Here is a 16,745-nt window from a genome sequence, read left to right as displayed (position 1 = left end):
CACACACACGCGTGCACAATGAATTGGAGACACTCGATCTGCGGCAGTGGACGCGCACCGTTATGAATGCCTGTGCAGCGATGTGAAATAACGGACATTCAGAATAACACAACTTCTACAGCAGACTGTATTCTCGTACTGTTTCGACTTTATTCTCGAAATGCTAGATTTCTTTCTTTCTTTCTTTTCTTCGTTGTGGTTCAGGGCTTCTGTAGGCTATTCTGATGTTCTCGTTGTGCCGCTGCTCTAGAGGCAGTATTTTCTAACCATGTCGGGGGAGTTTTATGCGTATGGGTTTTAGAATAATGTCACTTGCCAGGTCATGTAAGGGGTAGACTACAGACTTTATTACACTTGTTAAAACGAAAATAGGAAACTCCACTATGTCTCTTTTTACATTTATTTTGTCCCGTTGTCGGCTTCAGCTAAGAAAAGAAATAGTTCGCCCCGCACGTCCAAAATTCTCAGCACACTTTAGATAACCGTCCGCAACGAGTGCAGGCTCTTTGGTGGAGCTCTGCTTTTGAAGGAAGTTCCATCGTGACAAATGAATGGACTACTTGTGGAGTGCCAGCCGATAGATATCTGCATCTGATCATCACATTACAATTATTCAGATTCTCAGAGTTAAGCATGATGATATGGTAATATATCACACTGAAGTAGGCTGATGTAAAATTAAACAGAGGCTTTACTCCCTTCAAACTTAAATTGTCAATGTTTCATTAAATCACTGTTGGAAAGCAATCTTATGGAAATTTTTTTTTTTACCTTTATAAAGGGCATTTTTTTCCTAATTTTATTAAATGTGTGCTCCATCTTTCCTTTCAAATTCTTCAATTTAATGTCAGGAAAGCCATTACAGTGTTTTCTGCAAAAACAACTACAAATTTTGGTCCGAGGTCTAGGTCACGTTTATCCTCACCTGAGGTCAGAGGTCACTGGTTCATCACTGAGTTCAGAGGTCGCTGGTTCATCACTGAGGTCAGGAGGAAGATAAATGGATCCGTCACTCTTCAGAGACACACAGCTGGGTTCTGGAGATGAAGATCTGTTCCTCTCCCTGGAGATACTAAGAAAAGATATGATAATTTATACACATCTTTACACTGGATTAAATCTAAATGATTAGTTCAGATGATGTGTGATGTTGTGTGAGTCGGTCTATTGTGTCCAGCACTGGATTGTGTCTCACCTGGGGTCAGAGGTCACTGAGTCCATCTCCAGGATGTGTGGGATTATTCATAGATCTGTGACTCTTCAGAGACTCACTGCTGGGTTCTGGAGACGCTGCACTCGTTCTCAGAGACTCGCATCTTCCCTTTATATGGAGACACTGAGAACATTACATTTATATCACATTCAGCAGCTTTAATTCACAGAGGCTTACAGTGTGTTCAAGATTATTTTCAGCACATGTTCCTGCGATGGAAGAGGGGGGGGGGGGGGTCGTCCATATTAGTTTACAGTCTATGGTCCCAGTAGGCCTGTGACCTTTTGCTGTCTTAGCCCATTACTATTGTCATTACTGTCATATAAATTGTTGTCTGGCATCTTAAAAATAGATAAAAAATAAATAAATGAATATAAAAGTATAATTTAGAAATAAAAAATAATATCATAATATAAATATAAAATTATATTGTAATATATTATAATATAAAAAGTATTACACATATCTACTCTCATAATCCATATCAACTGCACTTTGTGACCATAAATGACTGTGGTGGAAATGACATTTCTGTATTTGTTTGTGAAAAAAGGAAGATAGCTTCACTGATTAACTCTGAATTAATACTTAGCATTTCATGTGTGCAAAATACTCTTATTTAACTTAACATGTCTAGTATTGACACCAGTACTGTGTGACAGCTATATGTATCTTATAAAAATGTATATTGATAGTGGTCTCACATTAAATAAATACTATAATGTATTTTTATTATTTTACTAGTGCTTAATTCAGGTAAATTAATAGTTACTAGTCATATTTTTAAACTGTATTATCATTGTTGAAGTTAAAAAGTCTGGTTGTGTAACAAGGAGAAATCAGTGATTTTGACACCAATAAAGAGGATGAAAAGTATGAAAAAAAAATCATAATAGAAAGGTAGTAAAAAATCAGAAAATGTAAAAAAGTAGTAAACAAATGTAAAGTGGTTTTACTGTTAGTTTCACAAAGTCAAAAAGAATATTATTAAATATTAAAATAATAATAATAGTAATAGTAATACAATGAGAATTTTCACATAGGTGAAATAAAAACAATAAATTGGGCATTAATGTATCATATTATCTAGTCGGGCTTCTTCCTTTAAATATCACAATCCAGACACTTTAAGTGGAGAGTATAGATGTTCTGTATCGATCAGAAATACACCAGTGTGTCATAATCAATCTTCACTAAAGCTGATCGCCTGTGAGTCGACGCCTGGCCTTCAGAAGACCGGAAGTGCTCAGTTTACATGTTTACTTTCCACCTCTGTATATTTCAGATTGGGAAGAATCTGTAAATGAATCTCAACTAAAAGCAGAATCCCTAGAGCTCGATATCATGATAATCCTGAAGATGAACTTGTTCACTTTCACATGCGGCAAGTATAAACAAAAAGATCGAGTTTAATATGATAGCGACGCGAAAACATTGTACAATAATATGACATGATATCTGAAACAGATAAATGAACTTACCGTGATGTGATAACTATATATGTTTCAAGACTTCTGAAGGTGAATTTACATTTCCTCAGGATCTTCTTTACTTTCGGTTTCTGAATGCGCATGCGCAGAGGACTCAGATATCAGCGATAAACCCCGCCCATCTCTCTTCTTCTTCATTCAGTGTTCTGGCGGGTTTAGTTCTGTCGTGAAGGATGTTTAGCGCCTCCTACTGTATACTGGAGTGTGTGACAGCATGTCTTCCTCAATCTCTAAGCTCAGAAATGCTGTAATAACGGCGTTAGACTTCTCTTTACATCTGCAAATATCATCAAGCTGGTTTTGTCATTTATGAAGCAAACAGTTTGATCATCTGAGAGATTTCCAGGGGTCTGTGATTATAAGAGCAGAAGTTTCATTAATTACTGCCTTTTCCTCAGTTTTACTCACTTAGTTTCTCATTAAAGGAGCTGTATGTAAGAAATGTATTTAACTAACTCCCAATTATTACTAAAAAAGCGTTCATTACAGCTTTCTACAATAATGCTTAACAAAATATGTCATTTTAAGCTTAATGGTAGATATTTAACGCCAGTATGATGGTTTAATAAGTGCTTACAGAGAGCTTAGTCTCTATATAGATAGCCTTACAGTCAGTTAGCACAACTGCTAGATCCACTCACATTAGCATCACAAGCACAGGTGTGAACGGGCCTGTGGATTTAAGCCAGAAACCCGATGAAGGACCGAGACGCCCTCTCCGCACACACCCAGCCCAGATGTTGGACACCAGCGAAGAAGAAGCTTCCAGAGTTAAGTTTGTTTTTCACTCCCTTACAGAACTAACCTACAGGAATCCTGCAGGAGTTTTCCCTTGTGTTGGATGTTCCTGCATGTTTCTGTTGTACTGAAGGGGTCATTCTAGAACATGTAGGAATGCCCTGCACACACTGCGCTGTTCAGCACAAGCGAAACATCGTACAGGAATTTTACACTAATAAATTAATAAAATTAAGAGTAAGAATAGATAGGCAAGTATAAAAAAATGAACCATTTCTCTAAATCATTTCAAAATTATGCATTTATGCAAACATCCACGACATGTCAACATTCAAGAGATATGAGTCTACTGTACACTTTTGCCTTTTATAACATGAAGATGCAGCTATTTTGTTTTTAATCCAACTCCCATCTATTACTGTAGGTTGGATGCAAACACAATTATTTGCGAGACCTGGTATGTCCTTGAGGTAGACACAGGTTGAATGTATGTCTGTGCATTTGATCAGTTCACCTGAGTCAATCCCTGTTTCTTTTAAAATGCTTGTTGCTGTTATCCCTGATTCTCTGTCTTTGCTGATGTCTTTACTTGTTGTTTTCATAACCTCAGTGAAGGCATGACCCTCTCCTTGCGCACTGCCTACGTCTATAAATGATCGTACTAATGCGACAGGCCCATGTTTGGTTTGAACTGCATGGTTGATTCTTTTAGATAAAGATTTTGCTCCTTTTGAATGAATTCGCTTGCCATTAACCACAGCCCTAGAATAGAAACTGAAAGCTTTATTTGCACTGAAACCGGACTCTTGAAGGAGATGAGACTCTCTTGGGCTTGGCTGTCGTACATGTGGGCATCCAAGAAACATCACGCTAGAACTACCAATACACTTTGTCACAATCCCAACATGTTTTCAACAAAGCTTTTGCTTTGCTGCGTTTGTTCATCATTGAATACAGCAGCAATGAGTCGTGGAACATGTTGGTAAGTTTAAACATGTTAACAATTGGTTCTGCTTCAGCTTGTGTGCCATGAAAGAGTTTCTGAAGGTGTCCATTCTGGGACTCATGTAAGAATGCACTGTGACTCCATAAAGGACCCCAATGTTTCACAGATGCTGCTGCATGTACAAGCATGTGGACATTATAAGACACATGACACTTTCCATACTGAGACTCAAAACGGCCCACAAATGCTTTTAAAAGGCCATCAGCTTTGTCAATGTCGTGGGGGGGGGAATTGAATCTTGAAGGAGAATGTATGTAGCCTGTACTAGAAGTAGTAAATGGTCAAGATATTGTCTGGGTAAAATGCCGAACAAACAGGGAAGGCTGTAAAATAAGAGAAAGTGTCTGTATTCCGAAGCTTTCCAATATTTACGCAAAGAAATGGAACGGAGTGGTCTTGTTATACTTGTAGGTGGTTTAATGGCAAGTAACCTTCTTTCAATTTGCTCGATTTCTCTTCCAATGGACCAAGGCTCTGTATGGTATTTGGAGTCAAACCATAGGGTAGTCAGCTGGCGACAAACACCAAGTAATATGCCATGCATGTAATCATATGCAAATCCAGAAACCATATTAAAACACATCAGCAGCATTAGAGGAGATGGACCTTTTACACCATTTATGCATGTTCCAGAATCAACAGCTTGGTGTGTTTTTGTGTGATCTCAGCTCTGGCTCTGTTGACTGCAAAGGATACACCCTTGTAAACCCATTAGCCTTTTCTACAACTTCACCCTTCTGATAACACCAGTTACAACCATGCTCTCCATTAAATTGCTTGACATTCTGTACAGCACAACGAGCCACTGAATCACAAATGCAAAGCAAACTGTATACACGGACTACTGATTTTTCACCTTTCCACTGACAAGGTAACCCTTGGTTTTCAAAACTTCGCAATTCATCAACAAATGATTGCAGAAACGAGTTCATTTCTGGCTTTTTTGGCCCAAACCACAAACCGCCAAGAATGACATGCTTTGCCCTCAGATTAGGGGGGGGGGGGGGCTCGTTGATTGTGACTTGAAGAGGCCAGATATGAAAAGGAGAAGATTTGAAAATTGAAACACCATCAACATTCCAGGACACTGAAATATTCGTCGATTTTGGGTCATTTAGTGCATTAATCGATTTGTACATAGTAGGGCTGTTGGAACGAATTCCGAAATTCGAATATAATTCGAATTTTAAAAAAATCAATACTATTCGAATGCTGAAGTTCCTATTCGAATATTGCTTTTTTATGTTTTTTTTTTTTTTTTAATGCAATCTTGCCTTTCTCGCCGCCTCCCAGCGGGCACCTTGATGTCAATTTGACATCAAATTGATGTCAAAATTACGTCAAGAAATTGGTCAAAAATGAAAATCAAATTGACGTCAAAGTGTTGATGTCAATTTGACGTCAAGAGTTTGACCTCTGCTGATGTCATTTTGCCAAACAAAAAGGTGAAACGCATGACCGTACACTTATTACCAGCTTCACTTAAACTAACCAGATTTACTTTATTTAATTTCCGGTTTAAATAAATATAATATTTAAATAGTTTAAAATATATTAAACATATTTTGATGACACCATGATGGTGGTTAGCGTTTGCTTTAGTTGTGATCTTGCCCCTTGACTCTTTAATATAAATTTTCTCTGGCTGCTATAACTGTGTGTTTATAAAGCACAACTGTTGTAGCTAAAAAAGCCATCAGAAACTGAGATCAGGAGATGTTGGCTGTTTATTGATGAAATCATCATGTAATTGCCTGAATCCCTGATCATGTTCAGTGTCTAATGCTTTGATTATAGGGGATTTGTGGTTTAAATGCGGTTTTATTCATTATAGAAGTAATTTGATTCTACAGCATATCTAGCAGTTTTGTTTATCAAATAATGCACTTGTTTTTTAAAAACTATTTAGTGCACAAAAACCCTGTCATCTATGGTATTACTTAGATGCACACAGACATCAAGAAACAGCGTATGAATCTCAACAATGGTGACAATCAAACAAAATATCCAGATAATCAGATCAACTCCAGCTGCATAATTTATTAAAGCTGCAATGCATGCTGGGAGATATGGGTGAGTTTTGATTGGTGGTTCCCAGCATGCACTGCAGCATGAAGCGTTTCATTGATTGTCACCATTGTTGAGAGTCATACACTGATTCTTGATAGCTAAGTAATAATGTTAAGTTTAATGCATTAAATGTTTTTAAAATCCTTTATTAATTAAAGAAAAACATTATTCTCATGCTGATAGATTAAATGGCTTATATTATAATACAACATTAAAATCACAAGTCCTATATAACCAAAGATTAGACACTGAATAAGATCAGAGATTCAGGCAATTACATGATGATATTGTCATCATCTTCAATAAACAGCCAACATCTCCTGATCTCAGTTTCTCATGGCTTTTTTAGCTACAACAGTTGTGCTTTATAAACACACAGTTATAGCAGCCAGAGAACATTTAATATTAAAGAGTCAAGGGTCAAGAGCCCAACTAAAGCAAACGCTAACCACCATCCTGGTGTCATCAAAATATGTTTAATATATTTTAAACTATTTAAATATTATATTTATTTAAACCGGAAATTAAATAAAGTAAATCTGGTTAGTTTAAGTGAAGCTGGTAATAAGTGTACGGCCATGCGTTTCACCTTTTTGTTTGGCAAAATGACATCAGCAGAGGTCAAATCTTGACATCAAATTGACATCAACACTTTGACGTCAATTTGATTTTCATTTTTGACCAATTTCTTGACGTAATTTTGACATCAATTTGATGTCAAATTGACATCAAATGCCCACTGGGCTTGGCACACACATGTGAAAATTAAATGCTTTTGTTTCGTCTGATAAACAATAAAGTTTTTGAATCGTAACACAATTGTGCACGTTATCCACGCTGTATCATCATAACAACTGTCAAAAGTCGCGGAGAGGAATGTCTCCACGGTAACGGAGATCAACAATTTGATTCTCAGTCCACAATACAACGTGAAAACGGCGTCTTCAAATATATCCACTTTGGAGTGCGTTTTCATTAATAAAAACGCCGTCTCATTGCTGACGGAAGGCCAAAACGGAGAGGAAAATATACGTTATTTTTTTTATGACAACTTACAACCTGACAAGCTAGGCGATCTGTCCGAGGAACCGCCGCTAAAACAGGCAAGAATGACTTATGTTCTGCCTCTCTCTCTCTCCTCATCACGGGGCTCAACTGCTACCAGCTGTCCGCCCAAAGGCAATAACAGACAAACTGACGGTTTATCTGTGAAGATATGAGACCAATCAACATCACGCATTGGCGATCCATAAGACTTTGTAATGTCGTAAATATTAATAATAGGATGAATTTGAGCATTTAATATTCGAATATTATTCGAATATTAAATAAAATAAGGAATGGAAGATTGACAGCCCTAGTACATAGTGCCATCAAATATGTCTTCAACATTTTGTGAGTTGCGCTTTGTCCTTGACCATTTGTAATTCAAAGACTGACAAAAATTTGTATCCTGAAATTTGTATAAGCTATCTGGAACACCATTGGTTGAATCAGGACAGTGGAGATGGATAAGATCTAACAAGTCACTCAAAGCCACTTTGGATGTTGTAAGCCTAAGGCTGTGGGCAAGTATACACAGCAGAGATTCTTCATTAGTGATTTTGGCATTTGGATATATGTTTTCCTCACTGGCACACTCCTCTCTTTCTTCTGTGCTTCCCTCACAAACTGCACTGTGGTTTCTGACCATCTAGAAAGTAAATATTGCACTAATTACAAGCTGACACATAAAGAAGTGTGTGCTTTAAAAAAAAAGCATGAGGCTATAGACTAGATACATATTCTACACCGTATTCTCACATGAGTCTGTGGAAAGTTCTCATCAGCTGTGCTAAAAACATCACCCTCGTCATCAGCAGAAAAGCCTTCCTGTCAGAAATTGTGCATTTATTGTACATTAAAACAAAATGAACACTGATATTTACAAAAGTATGCAAAAAGCATTGGATTAGAAGAAAGATCAGAAATTCATTCTCACATCAGCATCTGAAAAGTTCCCATCAGCATCGCTGACGGCCTCATTCTCTTCATCAGTAGGAAAGTTTCCCTGTGAGACATGTACAGGTACTAGTTTTATGCCTGTACTTAAATTTTGATATGTTCTGGCTGAAAAAGGGTCAAAGAATTGCCAACATTATGACAACAAGGAAGCACAATTCTAAAGAAGATTAATTGTAAAGAAAAAAAAAAACACTATTCTCACATGAGCATCAGGGCCGTTCCTGTCAGATTTGCTGATATTGTCACCACTGTCATCATTGGAAATGTTTTCCTATAAGTATGAAATTATAAACATACAGGATGCAGCAATTCAGTCTAACAACTGTACTGTTTGTGCCATTCCAAACAAGCTGACAGTGTATTGGTGGTGGGTATTTCACATTTTCAGTAAATAGTTGTATATATACACAAATAACTAAATAAATGATGTAATCATTCTCCATGTAACTCGTTAAAAAATGTGATTCGTTCAGGAGAGAAACCATGCTACTGTGCAATGTTTTGAGAAATGCAATGGTTCAGTATTGACAGGAGCACAAATGCAAAATTTGCAATAGTGTCTGAAATCTAATTTAGTATTAATACTGTTATTTAAGACGAGCAATGACATCTCTAACGGCTCTCTTCTTTTGGAACCGAGATAGAGGTAAGATCTATCAACATTTGTGTGAAATGTCACTTACATTAACCTGTTGGATGAACCACTTTATAAAAGCAATATCACACATTTAATCACATGTAAATATATAGTGAATACAGAAGCTGTGCATAAAACTTTATAGGACAAAATATGTAAAAAAACAAAACACTTTGTAAATACCTTCAACATCAATGATCCAGTCTCTCCAGAAGCACAAGGTCCTGGTCTCTAGTTCTCTCTTATAGGGGTCTTGATCTGACAGGTTTTCTTCAAAAAGTGACGTCAGGTCTGAAGATCTCAGTGGTTTTTTGTCTTCAACAAATATGGTGTGAAACAGATCTGTGTGTGTCTGCATTTCTTGAAGAAGTCCAAGGGTGTTAAAACCATCAACAAACCTGTAAAAAAACATGTAGAATCTAGAAAGAACAAGGTATGAAAACAATTTCAACAAACAAGAAAGTGTTTGATACTACGTACTGCAGGGTTGCCAACTCTCACGCATCTGGCGTGACAGTCACGCATTCAGCCTCAATCTCACGCTCTCACGCTTAACAAAGAAATCTCACGCTAAATTAGACATTCTTCTGTGCTGTATTTTTTTTTCACTCATGTGCACTAAATTTCAGAATTACTATAAACAATTCAGGCTCTTAACTACTGGATGGACCACTATTTATGGCGCAAATTAGTTAAAATCTCCCGGAATCTAGAGCGAGCACGCATGCGAGACAGAGACTAAACCGTAGCGCACGCACGGCAGCGTTGAGCATTGTAGCCAATCACTGACATGTCTGTTGAACGCATTGGCCAATCAGAGGCGTTTAAATGAGTTGCTGTGCTGAAGATGTGTTTTGCGCAGTTCTACACTTTCGCAAACCTGTCATTGTTATTGCCGATAAACTTAAGATGCAAATAAAAGATTCACTGCAATGTATTTGATATTCTTGATGCTGTTCTGATGCGCTCCATTACGCACCGCTCTGTTTGGTGTTAGGATGACTAAAAGTTCAGCGGTCTAGCTCTTCAATGTCAGAATGATTAAAGAAGTGAACGAATGCCTGGCAAAATGTAAGTGGAAAACAATTAATATTTGACTGTTTTACAATAGAAATGTTCAAGTACCGACAGTATCCGGTGACGCGAATTACTCAACTTTTTTTATTTACTAAATTTAGCCTTTTTGAATTGAAAATATGCTATAGTATATTTCTTTGATTCATTTAGAGAGAATGCATGCATAATTAAAAATAAAATATTATTTGCAAATAGTTACAATTATTTCACTAATACAATAAGCTTTTTTTTTCTTTATTCCCTTAAATCGCTTTTAAATAATTAATAAAAAAAAAACATTCCTTTAAATAAAAATACCCCAAAAAATTTAGTTTTTTTACCCAAAATACTATCCCCCCCCCCCTCAAAACTCAAAAGTTGGCAACCCTGCGTACTGTTGCAGTGCAACATTGCATCTCCCATCAGCATGATACTCCACAGCTGACTGTACCAGCATGTCCCGCTGCTTAAGAGTACTGATGGATCTGAAGGCTCCAATGATGGACAGGCAATCTTCTGCCATTTCAATGGCAGCTTTGGCTTCTGGAAGAGTTTCGGCTTCTTTTATCTGAAAAAACAAAACATCAACGTCATGTTGCAGCTAAAATACAAAAAACACTATTTAAGGGATAGTTCATCCAAAATCAAATTTCTTCTGCTGAACACAAAAGATATTTTATAGAAGGTTGGTAATTAAACAGTTGCTGGTCCCCATTGACATCCATAGTATTTTTTTTTTCCTACTATGGAAGTCAATGGGGTCCATCAGTCGTTTGGTTACCGACTTTCTTGAAAATATCTTTTGTGTTCAGCAGAAGAAAGAAAGTCATACAGGTCTGGAACAACTTGAGGGAGAGTTAATGACAGAATTTTCATTTCTGGGTGAACTATTCCTTTAATGGGGTACTCTTCCAGCATAACTTCCGAATTTTGTTCACTGCAGTTTAAGAAAAATGCTTACTTTGCAAAGAATTTCTTTAAAGGTCTCATCATCTACTTCATCTAAGGTTGAAGGACGCGTGGGTTTACCACAAACCTGGAGAAAGAGCTTTTCTGAAAAGAAATGTGGCCCCATTCCTCCATGAATTATACAAACTGATATCATTTGAGATATCTGCCTGTAGAGACCTTTGTGCAAAGCTGTAAAGAAAATTACCAAAATATTATAATTAACTACAATGACTTAATGTTATGAAATCATTTTAAATAAGACCTTTAGTTCAAATGCTTACCTTCACTGTCAAGCCGCAACCTCTTACTATTGTCAGGGCCCACAGATATGCTGGACTGTTGGACAGCCTTAAGGAGTAATCTGAGGAACTCTCTAGTTGGACCTCCACCGTCCACAGCCCCCTCCGCCGCTTTTATCATCAACAAAAAGCACATCCAGTCTTGCTCCGAGGTTCAATCGTCGCCGACTAAAAGCCTGAACAGTGCTTCTCAGTATGTTGTGGGTATTGCCTTTATAATCCCTTACAACATTGATCTGATTACTAGTGGGACTATCATCATCTATCTTGGCTGAAAGGAGACTCAGTATTGTTTGGAGGTTGGTCCTGGAAAATAATATTATTATGAATGCAAATGATAAATGATGAAATTGTATATCAAATGGGATACAGGTATAGAGGTGACTATGGGTTAACTGGTACTATAACATTTTAATTCATACTTCTGGACAGTCTCTTCCTGCTCTGATCGAGGGGAGAACGATGCCAGACGTTCATTAGAGGTGCTAGGTTGATCCAATGGGCTGACAGTCCCAGAATTATAATCATCATCATCATCATGGTTGTCATTGCCATCAGGTGTAAGAATGGTCTGCATAAACTGATGAATTACATAAAACATTAAATGACAAGCTAAGAAAGATTTGAAAAAAAAAAAAATTTTTGTAAATCTACCTCTGCATCGGAGGAAATCCACTGGACCAAAAGTGTGGTTGGCCCTCTGATATTTCTTTCAAAACTGGTTCCACATACTGTAGGTCACTTCTAAGTGGAGGCTTCCTGAGTATGGAACCATTCTGTAGCGTCCTCCACTTCTCCAACCAAGTCAAACAGTGCCTAGACATTTTGATTATTTCACATTTAAACAAAGACTTTGCACACCAAAAAACAAACCTTACCAACCTTAATTGATTCACTTAAAATAAATGTCCTGGTCCTCATTAAGCCACTTGGATATTTTACTTTTAGTGGCACACCATGAGCAAGTTCAGGCAAATTCGCCATTCGCGCTCGTCTCTCATCTATAGCCTAAAATAATGTAGGCAAGTTTCAAAATCAAACGGTAATGGTAAACAAAAAGTAAATGTATAAGGTCTTAACAAGGCATCAACATCCTGATTTCCTTAACTTAGACTTACCTTTCTGCGTCTATTCTCAGATTCTTCGCTATTCATCTTTTGAAGTTCCTGAAACAAATTACAAATTCAGATTGTAATGCAGACAGAAAGATTACACAATGTCATCAGAGGATGTCTGTTATAAAGTTTACCCTACATACTTTGGCTTGATCTGCTATCAAAGACTGATTATATTCCTCATCCTGCTCCTCACGCATCCTCCGCCATTCACTTAAAGATTCCTGCAATATTTTGAGATAAGAAATTAAGAAATACTCCTAAGAGCATCTACCATAAACCCTGTACCAAATAAATGTGGATGATCCACAAGACCACTCTCTTCTTCAGTTTGATTAACATTATATACAACAAGTAGCAAAAATATATTTTTTAGAAAAATAAGCAGCGTTTTGAAATGCTAATATTGTGAAATTATGGCAGAAGAAAATGTTTGATGGTAGCAGAAGCTCTTAGCAATGCAAACTTGAAATTTACCATGTCTGTTTGTTCATCTGTTAAATGGATGAACAGTTGGTCAGTATTTTCCTCAGTGGGTGACTGGTTGATGAGTGAATCCCTGTCTGAAGTATGTGCATTTAGGTGTTCGTTCTCTAATGTTGGTGGCAGGTGATTGGAACATTCAGTCCTAGGCCTAGAAAGACATGAAATTAAAATTTGTTTTCCTAATAAGAAACTGAATATTAAATCAAGATTATGACCAGTCAATGTTCTCCATACCTGCAGCTCTCAATGTGAACCTTAAGTTCATTGAAATTGAACTGTGTTTCACAGCAAGACATCTCTCCATTGGCCCAAGCATGGGAGATCCACAGACAACCTTAAATTAAAAAAGCAATCTCAGAATTTTAGATAACTGTAAATGAAAATAAACTTAGTACATTACGATAAAAACATGTGTTGTCTAAAATGTAATGAGCATAGAATTTAGCAAATAAGTAATTTACTGTAGTTAAAAAAAACAACTTACAGAACTGGACAGTTCTATGTCTTTTGCATAGGACGTATGTAGATGACAGCATGTCCCATATTTTCTTTTAGAGTCTTAATTGTGTACCCTGTGTTTGGGCAAGGCAACACCACCAGATTCCTAGATCGGGTCATGCCTGATGTTTTTAAAATCTCAAATCCCCCACAGTCACCAAGTTTTGGATATGTCGTTATAATGTAGTTTTTGAAATCTTCTGCATTATTTTCATCACCTGTAAAAAAGAAAAGATAAAGCAACATTTTTAGAAGCAAAACTTTTGTCTATCAACAAAAACTTACACAATACCCACCAAAAATGTAACTTTTTTTCTCTCCAAGTCCTGTAGCTTCCAGTTCCTCCCTTTCAAACTTTGTTGGTGCAACACTTTGTGTCATGCTACTGAAGCAGCAGAAAACTCTTGTGAAGCGACTGCGAGGTCTTGTAGAACGACTACGACGACTTAAAGGTCTCCTGCTGGCTTCTGCTCCATAGCTTGCGAAAACTCTGTTTACTTCAACTGTAAATGTGTAAACAATGTCAATCAGAGCCTGGGCTGTCAACTGCTTTATTAGTGTGTTCAGGGGACAGGCAGCTAGCAAATACTGAGGAGAAGTTTGCTGTATGTGACAAATGTTTTGGCCTAAAAACATGTGACATCGCTTAGAGCACCTTTAATTTACAATACATATTGTACAGGATAGTCCAGGACTTCTGTGGTTTGTTTTATTTAATCAAATGACATTAAATACTGCCAAAATATTTTATACATAAATGTAGTTCTTACATCCCCTTCTTTATTTATTTATTTATTACATTTAGAAGGGTGTCACGTGATAACAATATTCGTGACGTCATTCTACTCTCTAAATTGTCACATACTATATTTAATAATAAACTGAATCCCCAATAAAGGCGTTTTTGATTTTCTGTTTTAACAGAACAATATAAATAGTGAATAAACGCGACCCATTATATCAGCAATCACTTTCACTGACCTGCTAAAATCCTGATTTATAACCGTGACATGATCTGACAAAAATCACCTTACACCAAGGTTAAAAAGCGGCTATATAATATATTAACGCAGAGCGCAGCGTCGAAACAAACGACGAGCGAATCAGCTGCGGGCAATGTTAAGTTACAGCTTCTCTCGGCCAAAACACCGACGAGACGATCAACACAGAGACGATCCTGTGCTGGGAGAGCAAGACCGATATTGGCGATATTTTTCAACTGGATATAAGCCATGATATAAGCTAAGGCTGACGCAAAAAGCGCAAAAAAAAGTGACAAAGGTGCTTCGTTAGCAACATTGACTGGAGACTAGGCCAGGATGGGGCGGGTGTCTGACTAAAACAATACTAACGTAACGTTAAGTTACACCGTACGCGGCGCGACAAATGCCTCGTTTTAAATGGGTAATATAATTTGACATGTGATAAATAACATGTAATGATATTGGAATAAGTCATATGTGAACAAACACATTCGCATACAGACAGACTACAAAATTTAAGAAAAGAGATAAGCAACTTTTCTTACCGTCCACTGCATTACGTCCTCCTGGACTTGGTCGGTCTGGGACATGAGAATTTGAACCACTATCCACATCATTGGCTAGTTTTCTTAAAATATTTGCAATGTCTGCCATTTGTATGTTTTATGCACAACAATTATCACCACAGCGCCAATCAGTCATCACCATCGATCAGCGGCACAGAAGTAAATTAAAGCGGGATAAAGCCTTGATCTCGAACTGTCCAATGACAGTTTGGCGCTTCAAATTGAGGCGAAAGTTGATTGGTTGCTCCCACGTGTGTACTGTCCAATGGCATTTCTTAACTCGATTGACAAATGGATAAAGAAAAGCATTTGGCAAATAGAGAGAGAAAAGGTTTGCCAATTGCTTTAAAAAAAATCAATTTAACATGTGCATTTAAATTATTTATTAATGTACTTTTTATTGTTTTATTAATCCACGTTTAAAAACATGAATAAAATAAACAACTTTAAAATGTCTATTAATGTGTCCATTTAAAAGTGATTTATTTATATACATTTTTATGTTTGAATTATTAAATTGATAAATTGATTCTTCATTTTATTTTTAAGTGGCACTCCTGGTCCTCCATATGATAACCCCAATGAGGCGCTCAGTATCTTCATCGGACCCTACAAGATAAACACGGTACTTTTTTGGCACAACATAAACCCATTAATATTACGAGACAATAAAATATAACTTTAATTAGGGTTAAACATTTGAATTCTTACACTTAAAAACTGAGGGCGCTGTCGCTACTCGATCCGTACCGGAAACACGATCTGTTCTGCGCATGTGCAAGAACGCGACTCCTTCCTGTCTGATGTCGAAACCATTTACGGCAGTTGTTGTTCGACACTACACAATCCGTATCGTACCTGAAGCCCCTTAACTGACTTTTATTACTTTTATTTATCCTTTGTCTTTTTATTTATTATTTATTTAATTTTAACTTTAATTTATTTTCTTCTCCCTAAAGTTGTGTGTTATTCTACGTGCTCCGTTTCCTGTTAACACTCATATTTTTGTCAATTCTGTATAACAGTTATTGTTGTAAATTTTACATCTAAAAAACAAACAAACAATGATCCGTATCGGAAATAGTTATTTACTAGTGATTATCTTAACACACACACACACACACACACACACACACACACACACACACACACACACACATATATAAGGTTACACTGATTCAATTAAATAAATGGAGAAATAGTTTACGTATGGGAAATACAGATGTGCATTAAGTGTGGGCAGTATGGTGGTTGTAGTGTGCGATCAGCCTCCTCTGCAGAATTAATATTGTAATATATTGTAATATTTACAATATTACTACATGTAATATTTCATTAGGTAAAGGTTTGTTCTACTTATTTCAGCATACTTTAACAAATGTCTGCACTCAAGAAAACACAGAAACACACAGGATAAAATTATTTATTTATTTATTAATAAATTAATTCATCCATACCTACCTCCATCCATCCATCTCTCCCTCCATCTATCTATCCATCCATCCATCTATCACTACATCTATCTACCCCTATCTATTCATCCATCCATCCCTCCCTCTCTCCTTCATCTATCTCTCCCTCCATCTATCTATTCATCCATCTATCCCTACATCTATATCCATCCCTCCCTCCT

The 16,745-nt window shown here is 36.9% G+C and overlaps 3 protein-coding genes across 6 annotated transcripts in view; all 3 read right to left on the bottom strand.

Annotated features, from left to right (window-relative positions):
• The window catches only part of LOC308687554 (NLR family CARD domain-containing protein 3-like), a gene marked incomplete at its 3' end in the record, with an annotated part of 56,803 nt that extends 54,021 nt beyond the window's left edge, over window positions 1–2,782 (bottom strand). For 3 of the 4 annotated variants that reach the window (XM_081360157.1, XM_081360159.1, XM_081360160.1), the window contains exons 1-3: window positions 2,695–2,776; window positions 1,196–1,336; window positions 926–1,072 (exon numbers count right to left, since the gene is read on the bottom strand). In XM_081360157.1, coding sequence (XP_081216283.1) covers window positions 926–1,072; window positions 1,196–1,221 — 173 coding nt within the window. In that variant the 5' untranslated portion in view covers window positions 1,222–1,336; window positions 2,695–2,776. Of the gene's footprint in view, window positions 1–925; window positions 1,073–1,195; window positions 1,337–2,694 lie in introns of all 4 variants that reach the window. The other variant, XM_081360158.1, reaches the window with a different exon arrangement.
• The window catches only part of LOC308687550 (uncharacterized protein), a gene marked incomplete at its 3' end in the record, with an annotated part of 139,812 nt that overhangs the window by 64,980 nt on the left and 58,087 nt on the right, over window positions 1–16,745 (bottom strand). The window lies entirely within an intron of this gene.
• On the bottom strand, window positions 8,392–13,083 carry LOC308687573 (G2/M phase-specific E3 ubiquitin-protein ligase-like). The gene is made up of 10 exons (XM_081360186.1): window positions 13,057–13,083; window positions 12,723–12,803; window positions 12,583–12,630; window positions 12,119–12,472; window positions 11,887–12,044; window positions 11,447–11,770; window positions 11,176–11,354; window positions 9,342–10,782; window positions 8,724–8,792; window positions 8,392–8,567 (listed from the first exon to the last, which is right to left on the bottom strand). Exons 6-8 carry the CDS (start codon window positions 11,598–11,600, stop codon window positions 10,579–10,581), a joined length of 537 nt encoding a protein of 178 aa, XP_081216312.1. The 5' UTR covers window positions 11,601–11,770; window positions 11,887–12,044; window positions 12,119–12,472; window positions 12,583–12,630; window positions 12,723–12,803; window positions 13,057–13,083; the 3' UTR covers window positions 8,392–8,567; window positions 8,724–8,792; window positions 9,342–10,578.

This window comes from Scardinius erythrophthalmus, assembly GCF_964197995.2.
Source record: "Scardinius erythrophthalmus genome assembly, chromosome: 3".
NCBI lineage: Eukaryota > Metazoa > Chordata > Actinopteri > Cypriniformes > Leuciscidae > Scardinius > Scardinius erythrophthalmus.
The sequence above is the reverse complement of the archived record's forward strand: the minus strand, read 5'-3'. Positions and strand labels throughout refer to the sequence as shown.

What these genes read in the sequence shown, in the direction of transcription:
- LOC308687573 (XM_081360186.1), bottom strand. Translation starts at nt 11,600, where the DNA reads ATGTGCTTTTTGTTGATGATAAAAGCGGCGGAGGGGGCTGTGGACGGT. An exon ending in GTTGCGGCTTGACAGTGAAG is followed by an intron (nt 11,355 to 11,446) that starts GTAAGCATTTGA and finishes TTTTCTTTACAG; the next exon opens with CTTTGCACAAAGGTCTCTAC. An exon ending in TTAAAGAAATTCTTTGCAAA is followed by an intron (nt 10,783 to 11,175) that starts GTAAGCATTTTT and finishes TTGTTTTTTCAG; the next exon opens with ATAAAAGAAGCCGAAACTCT.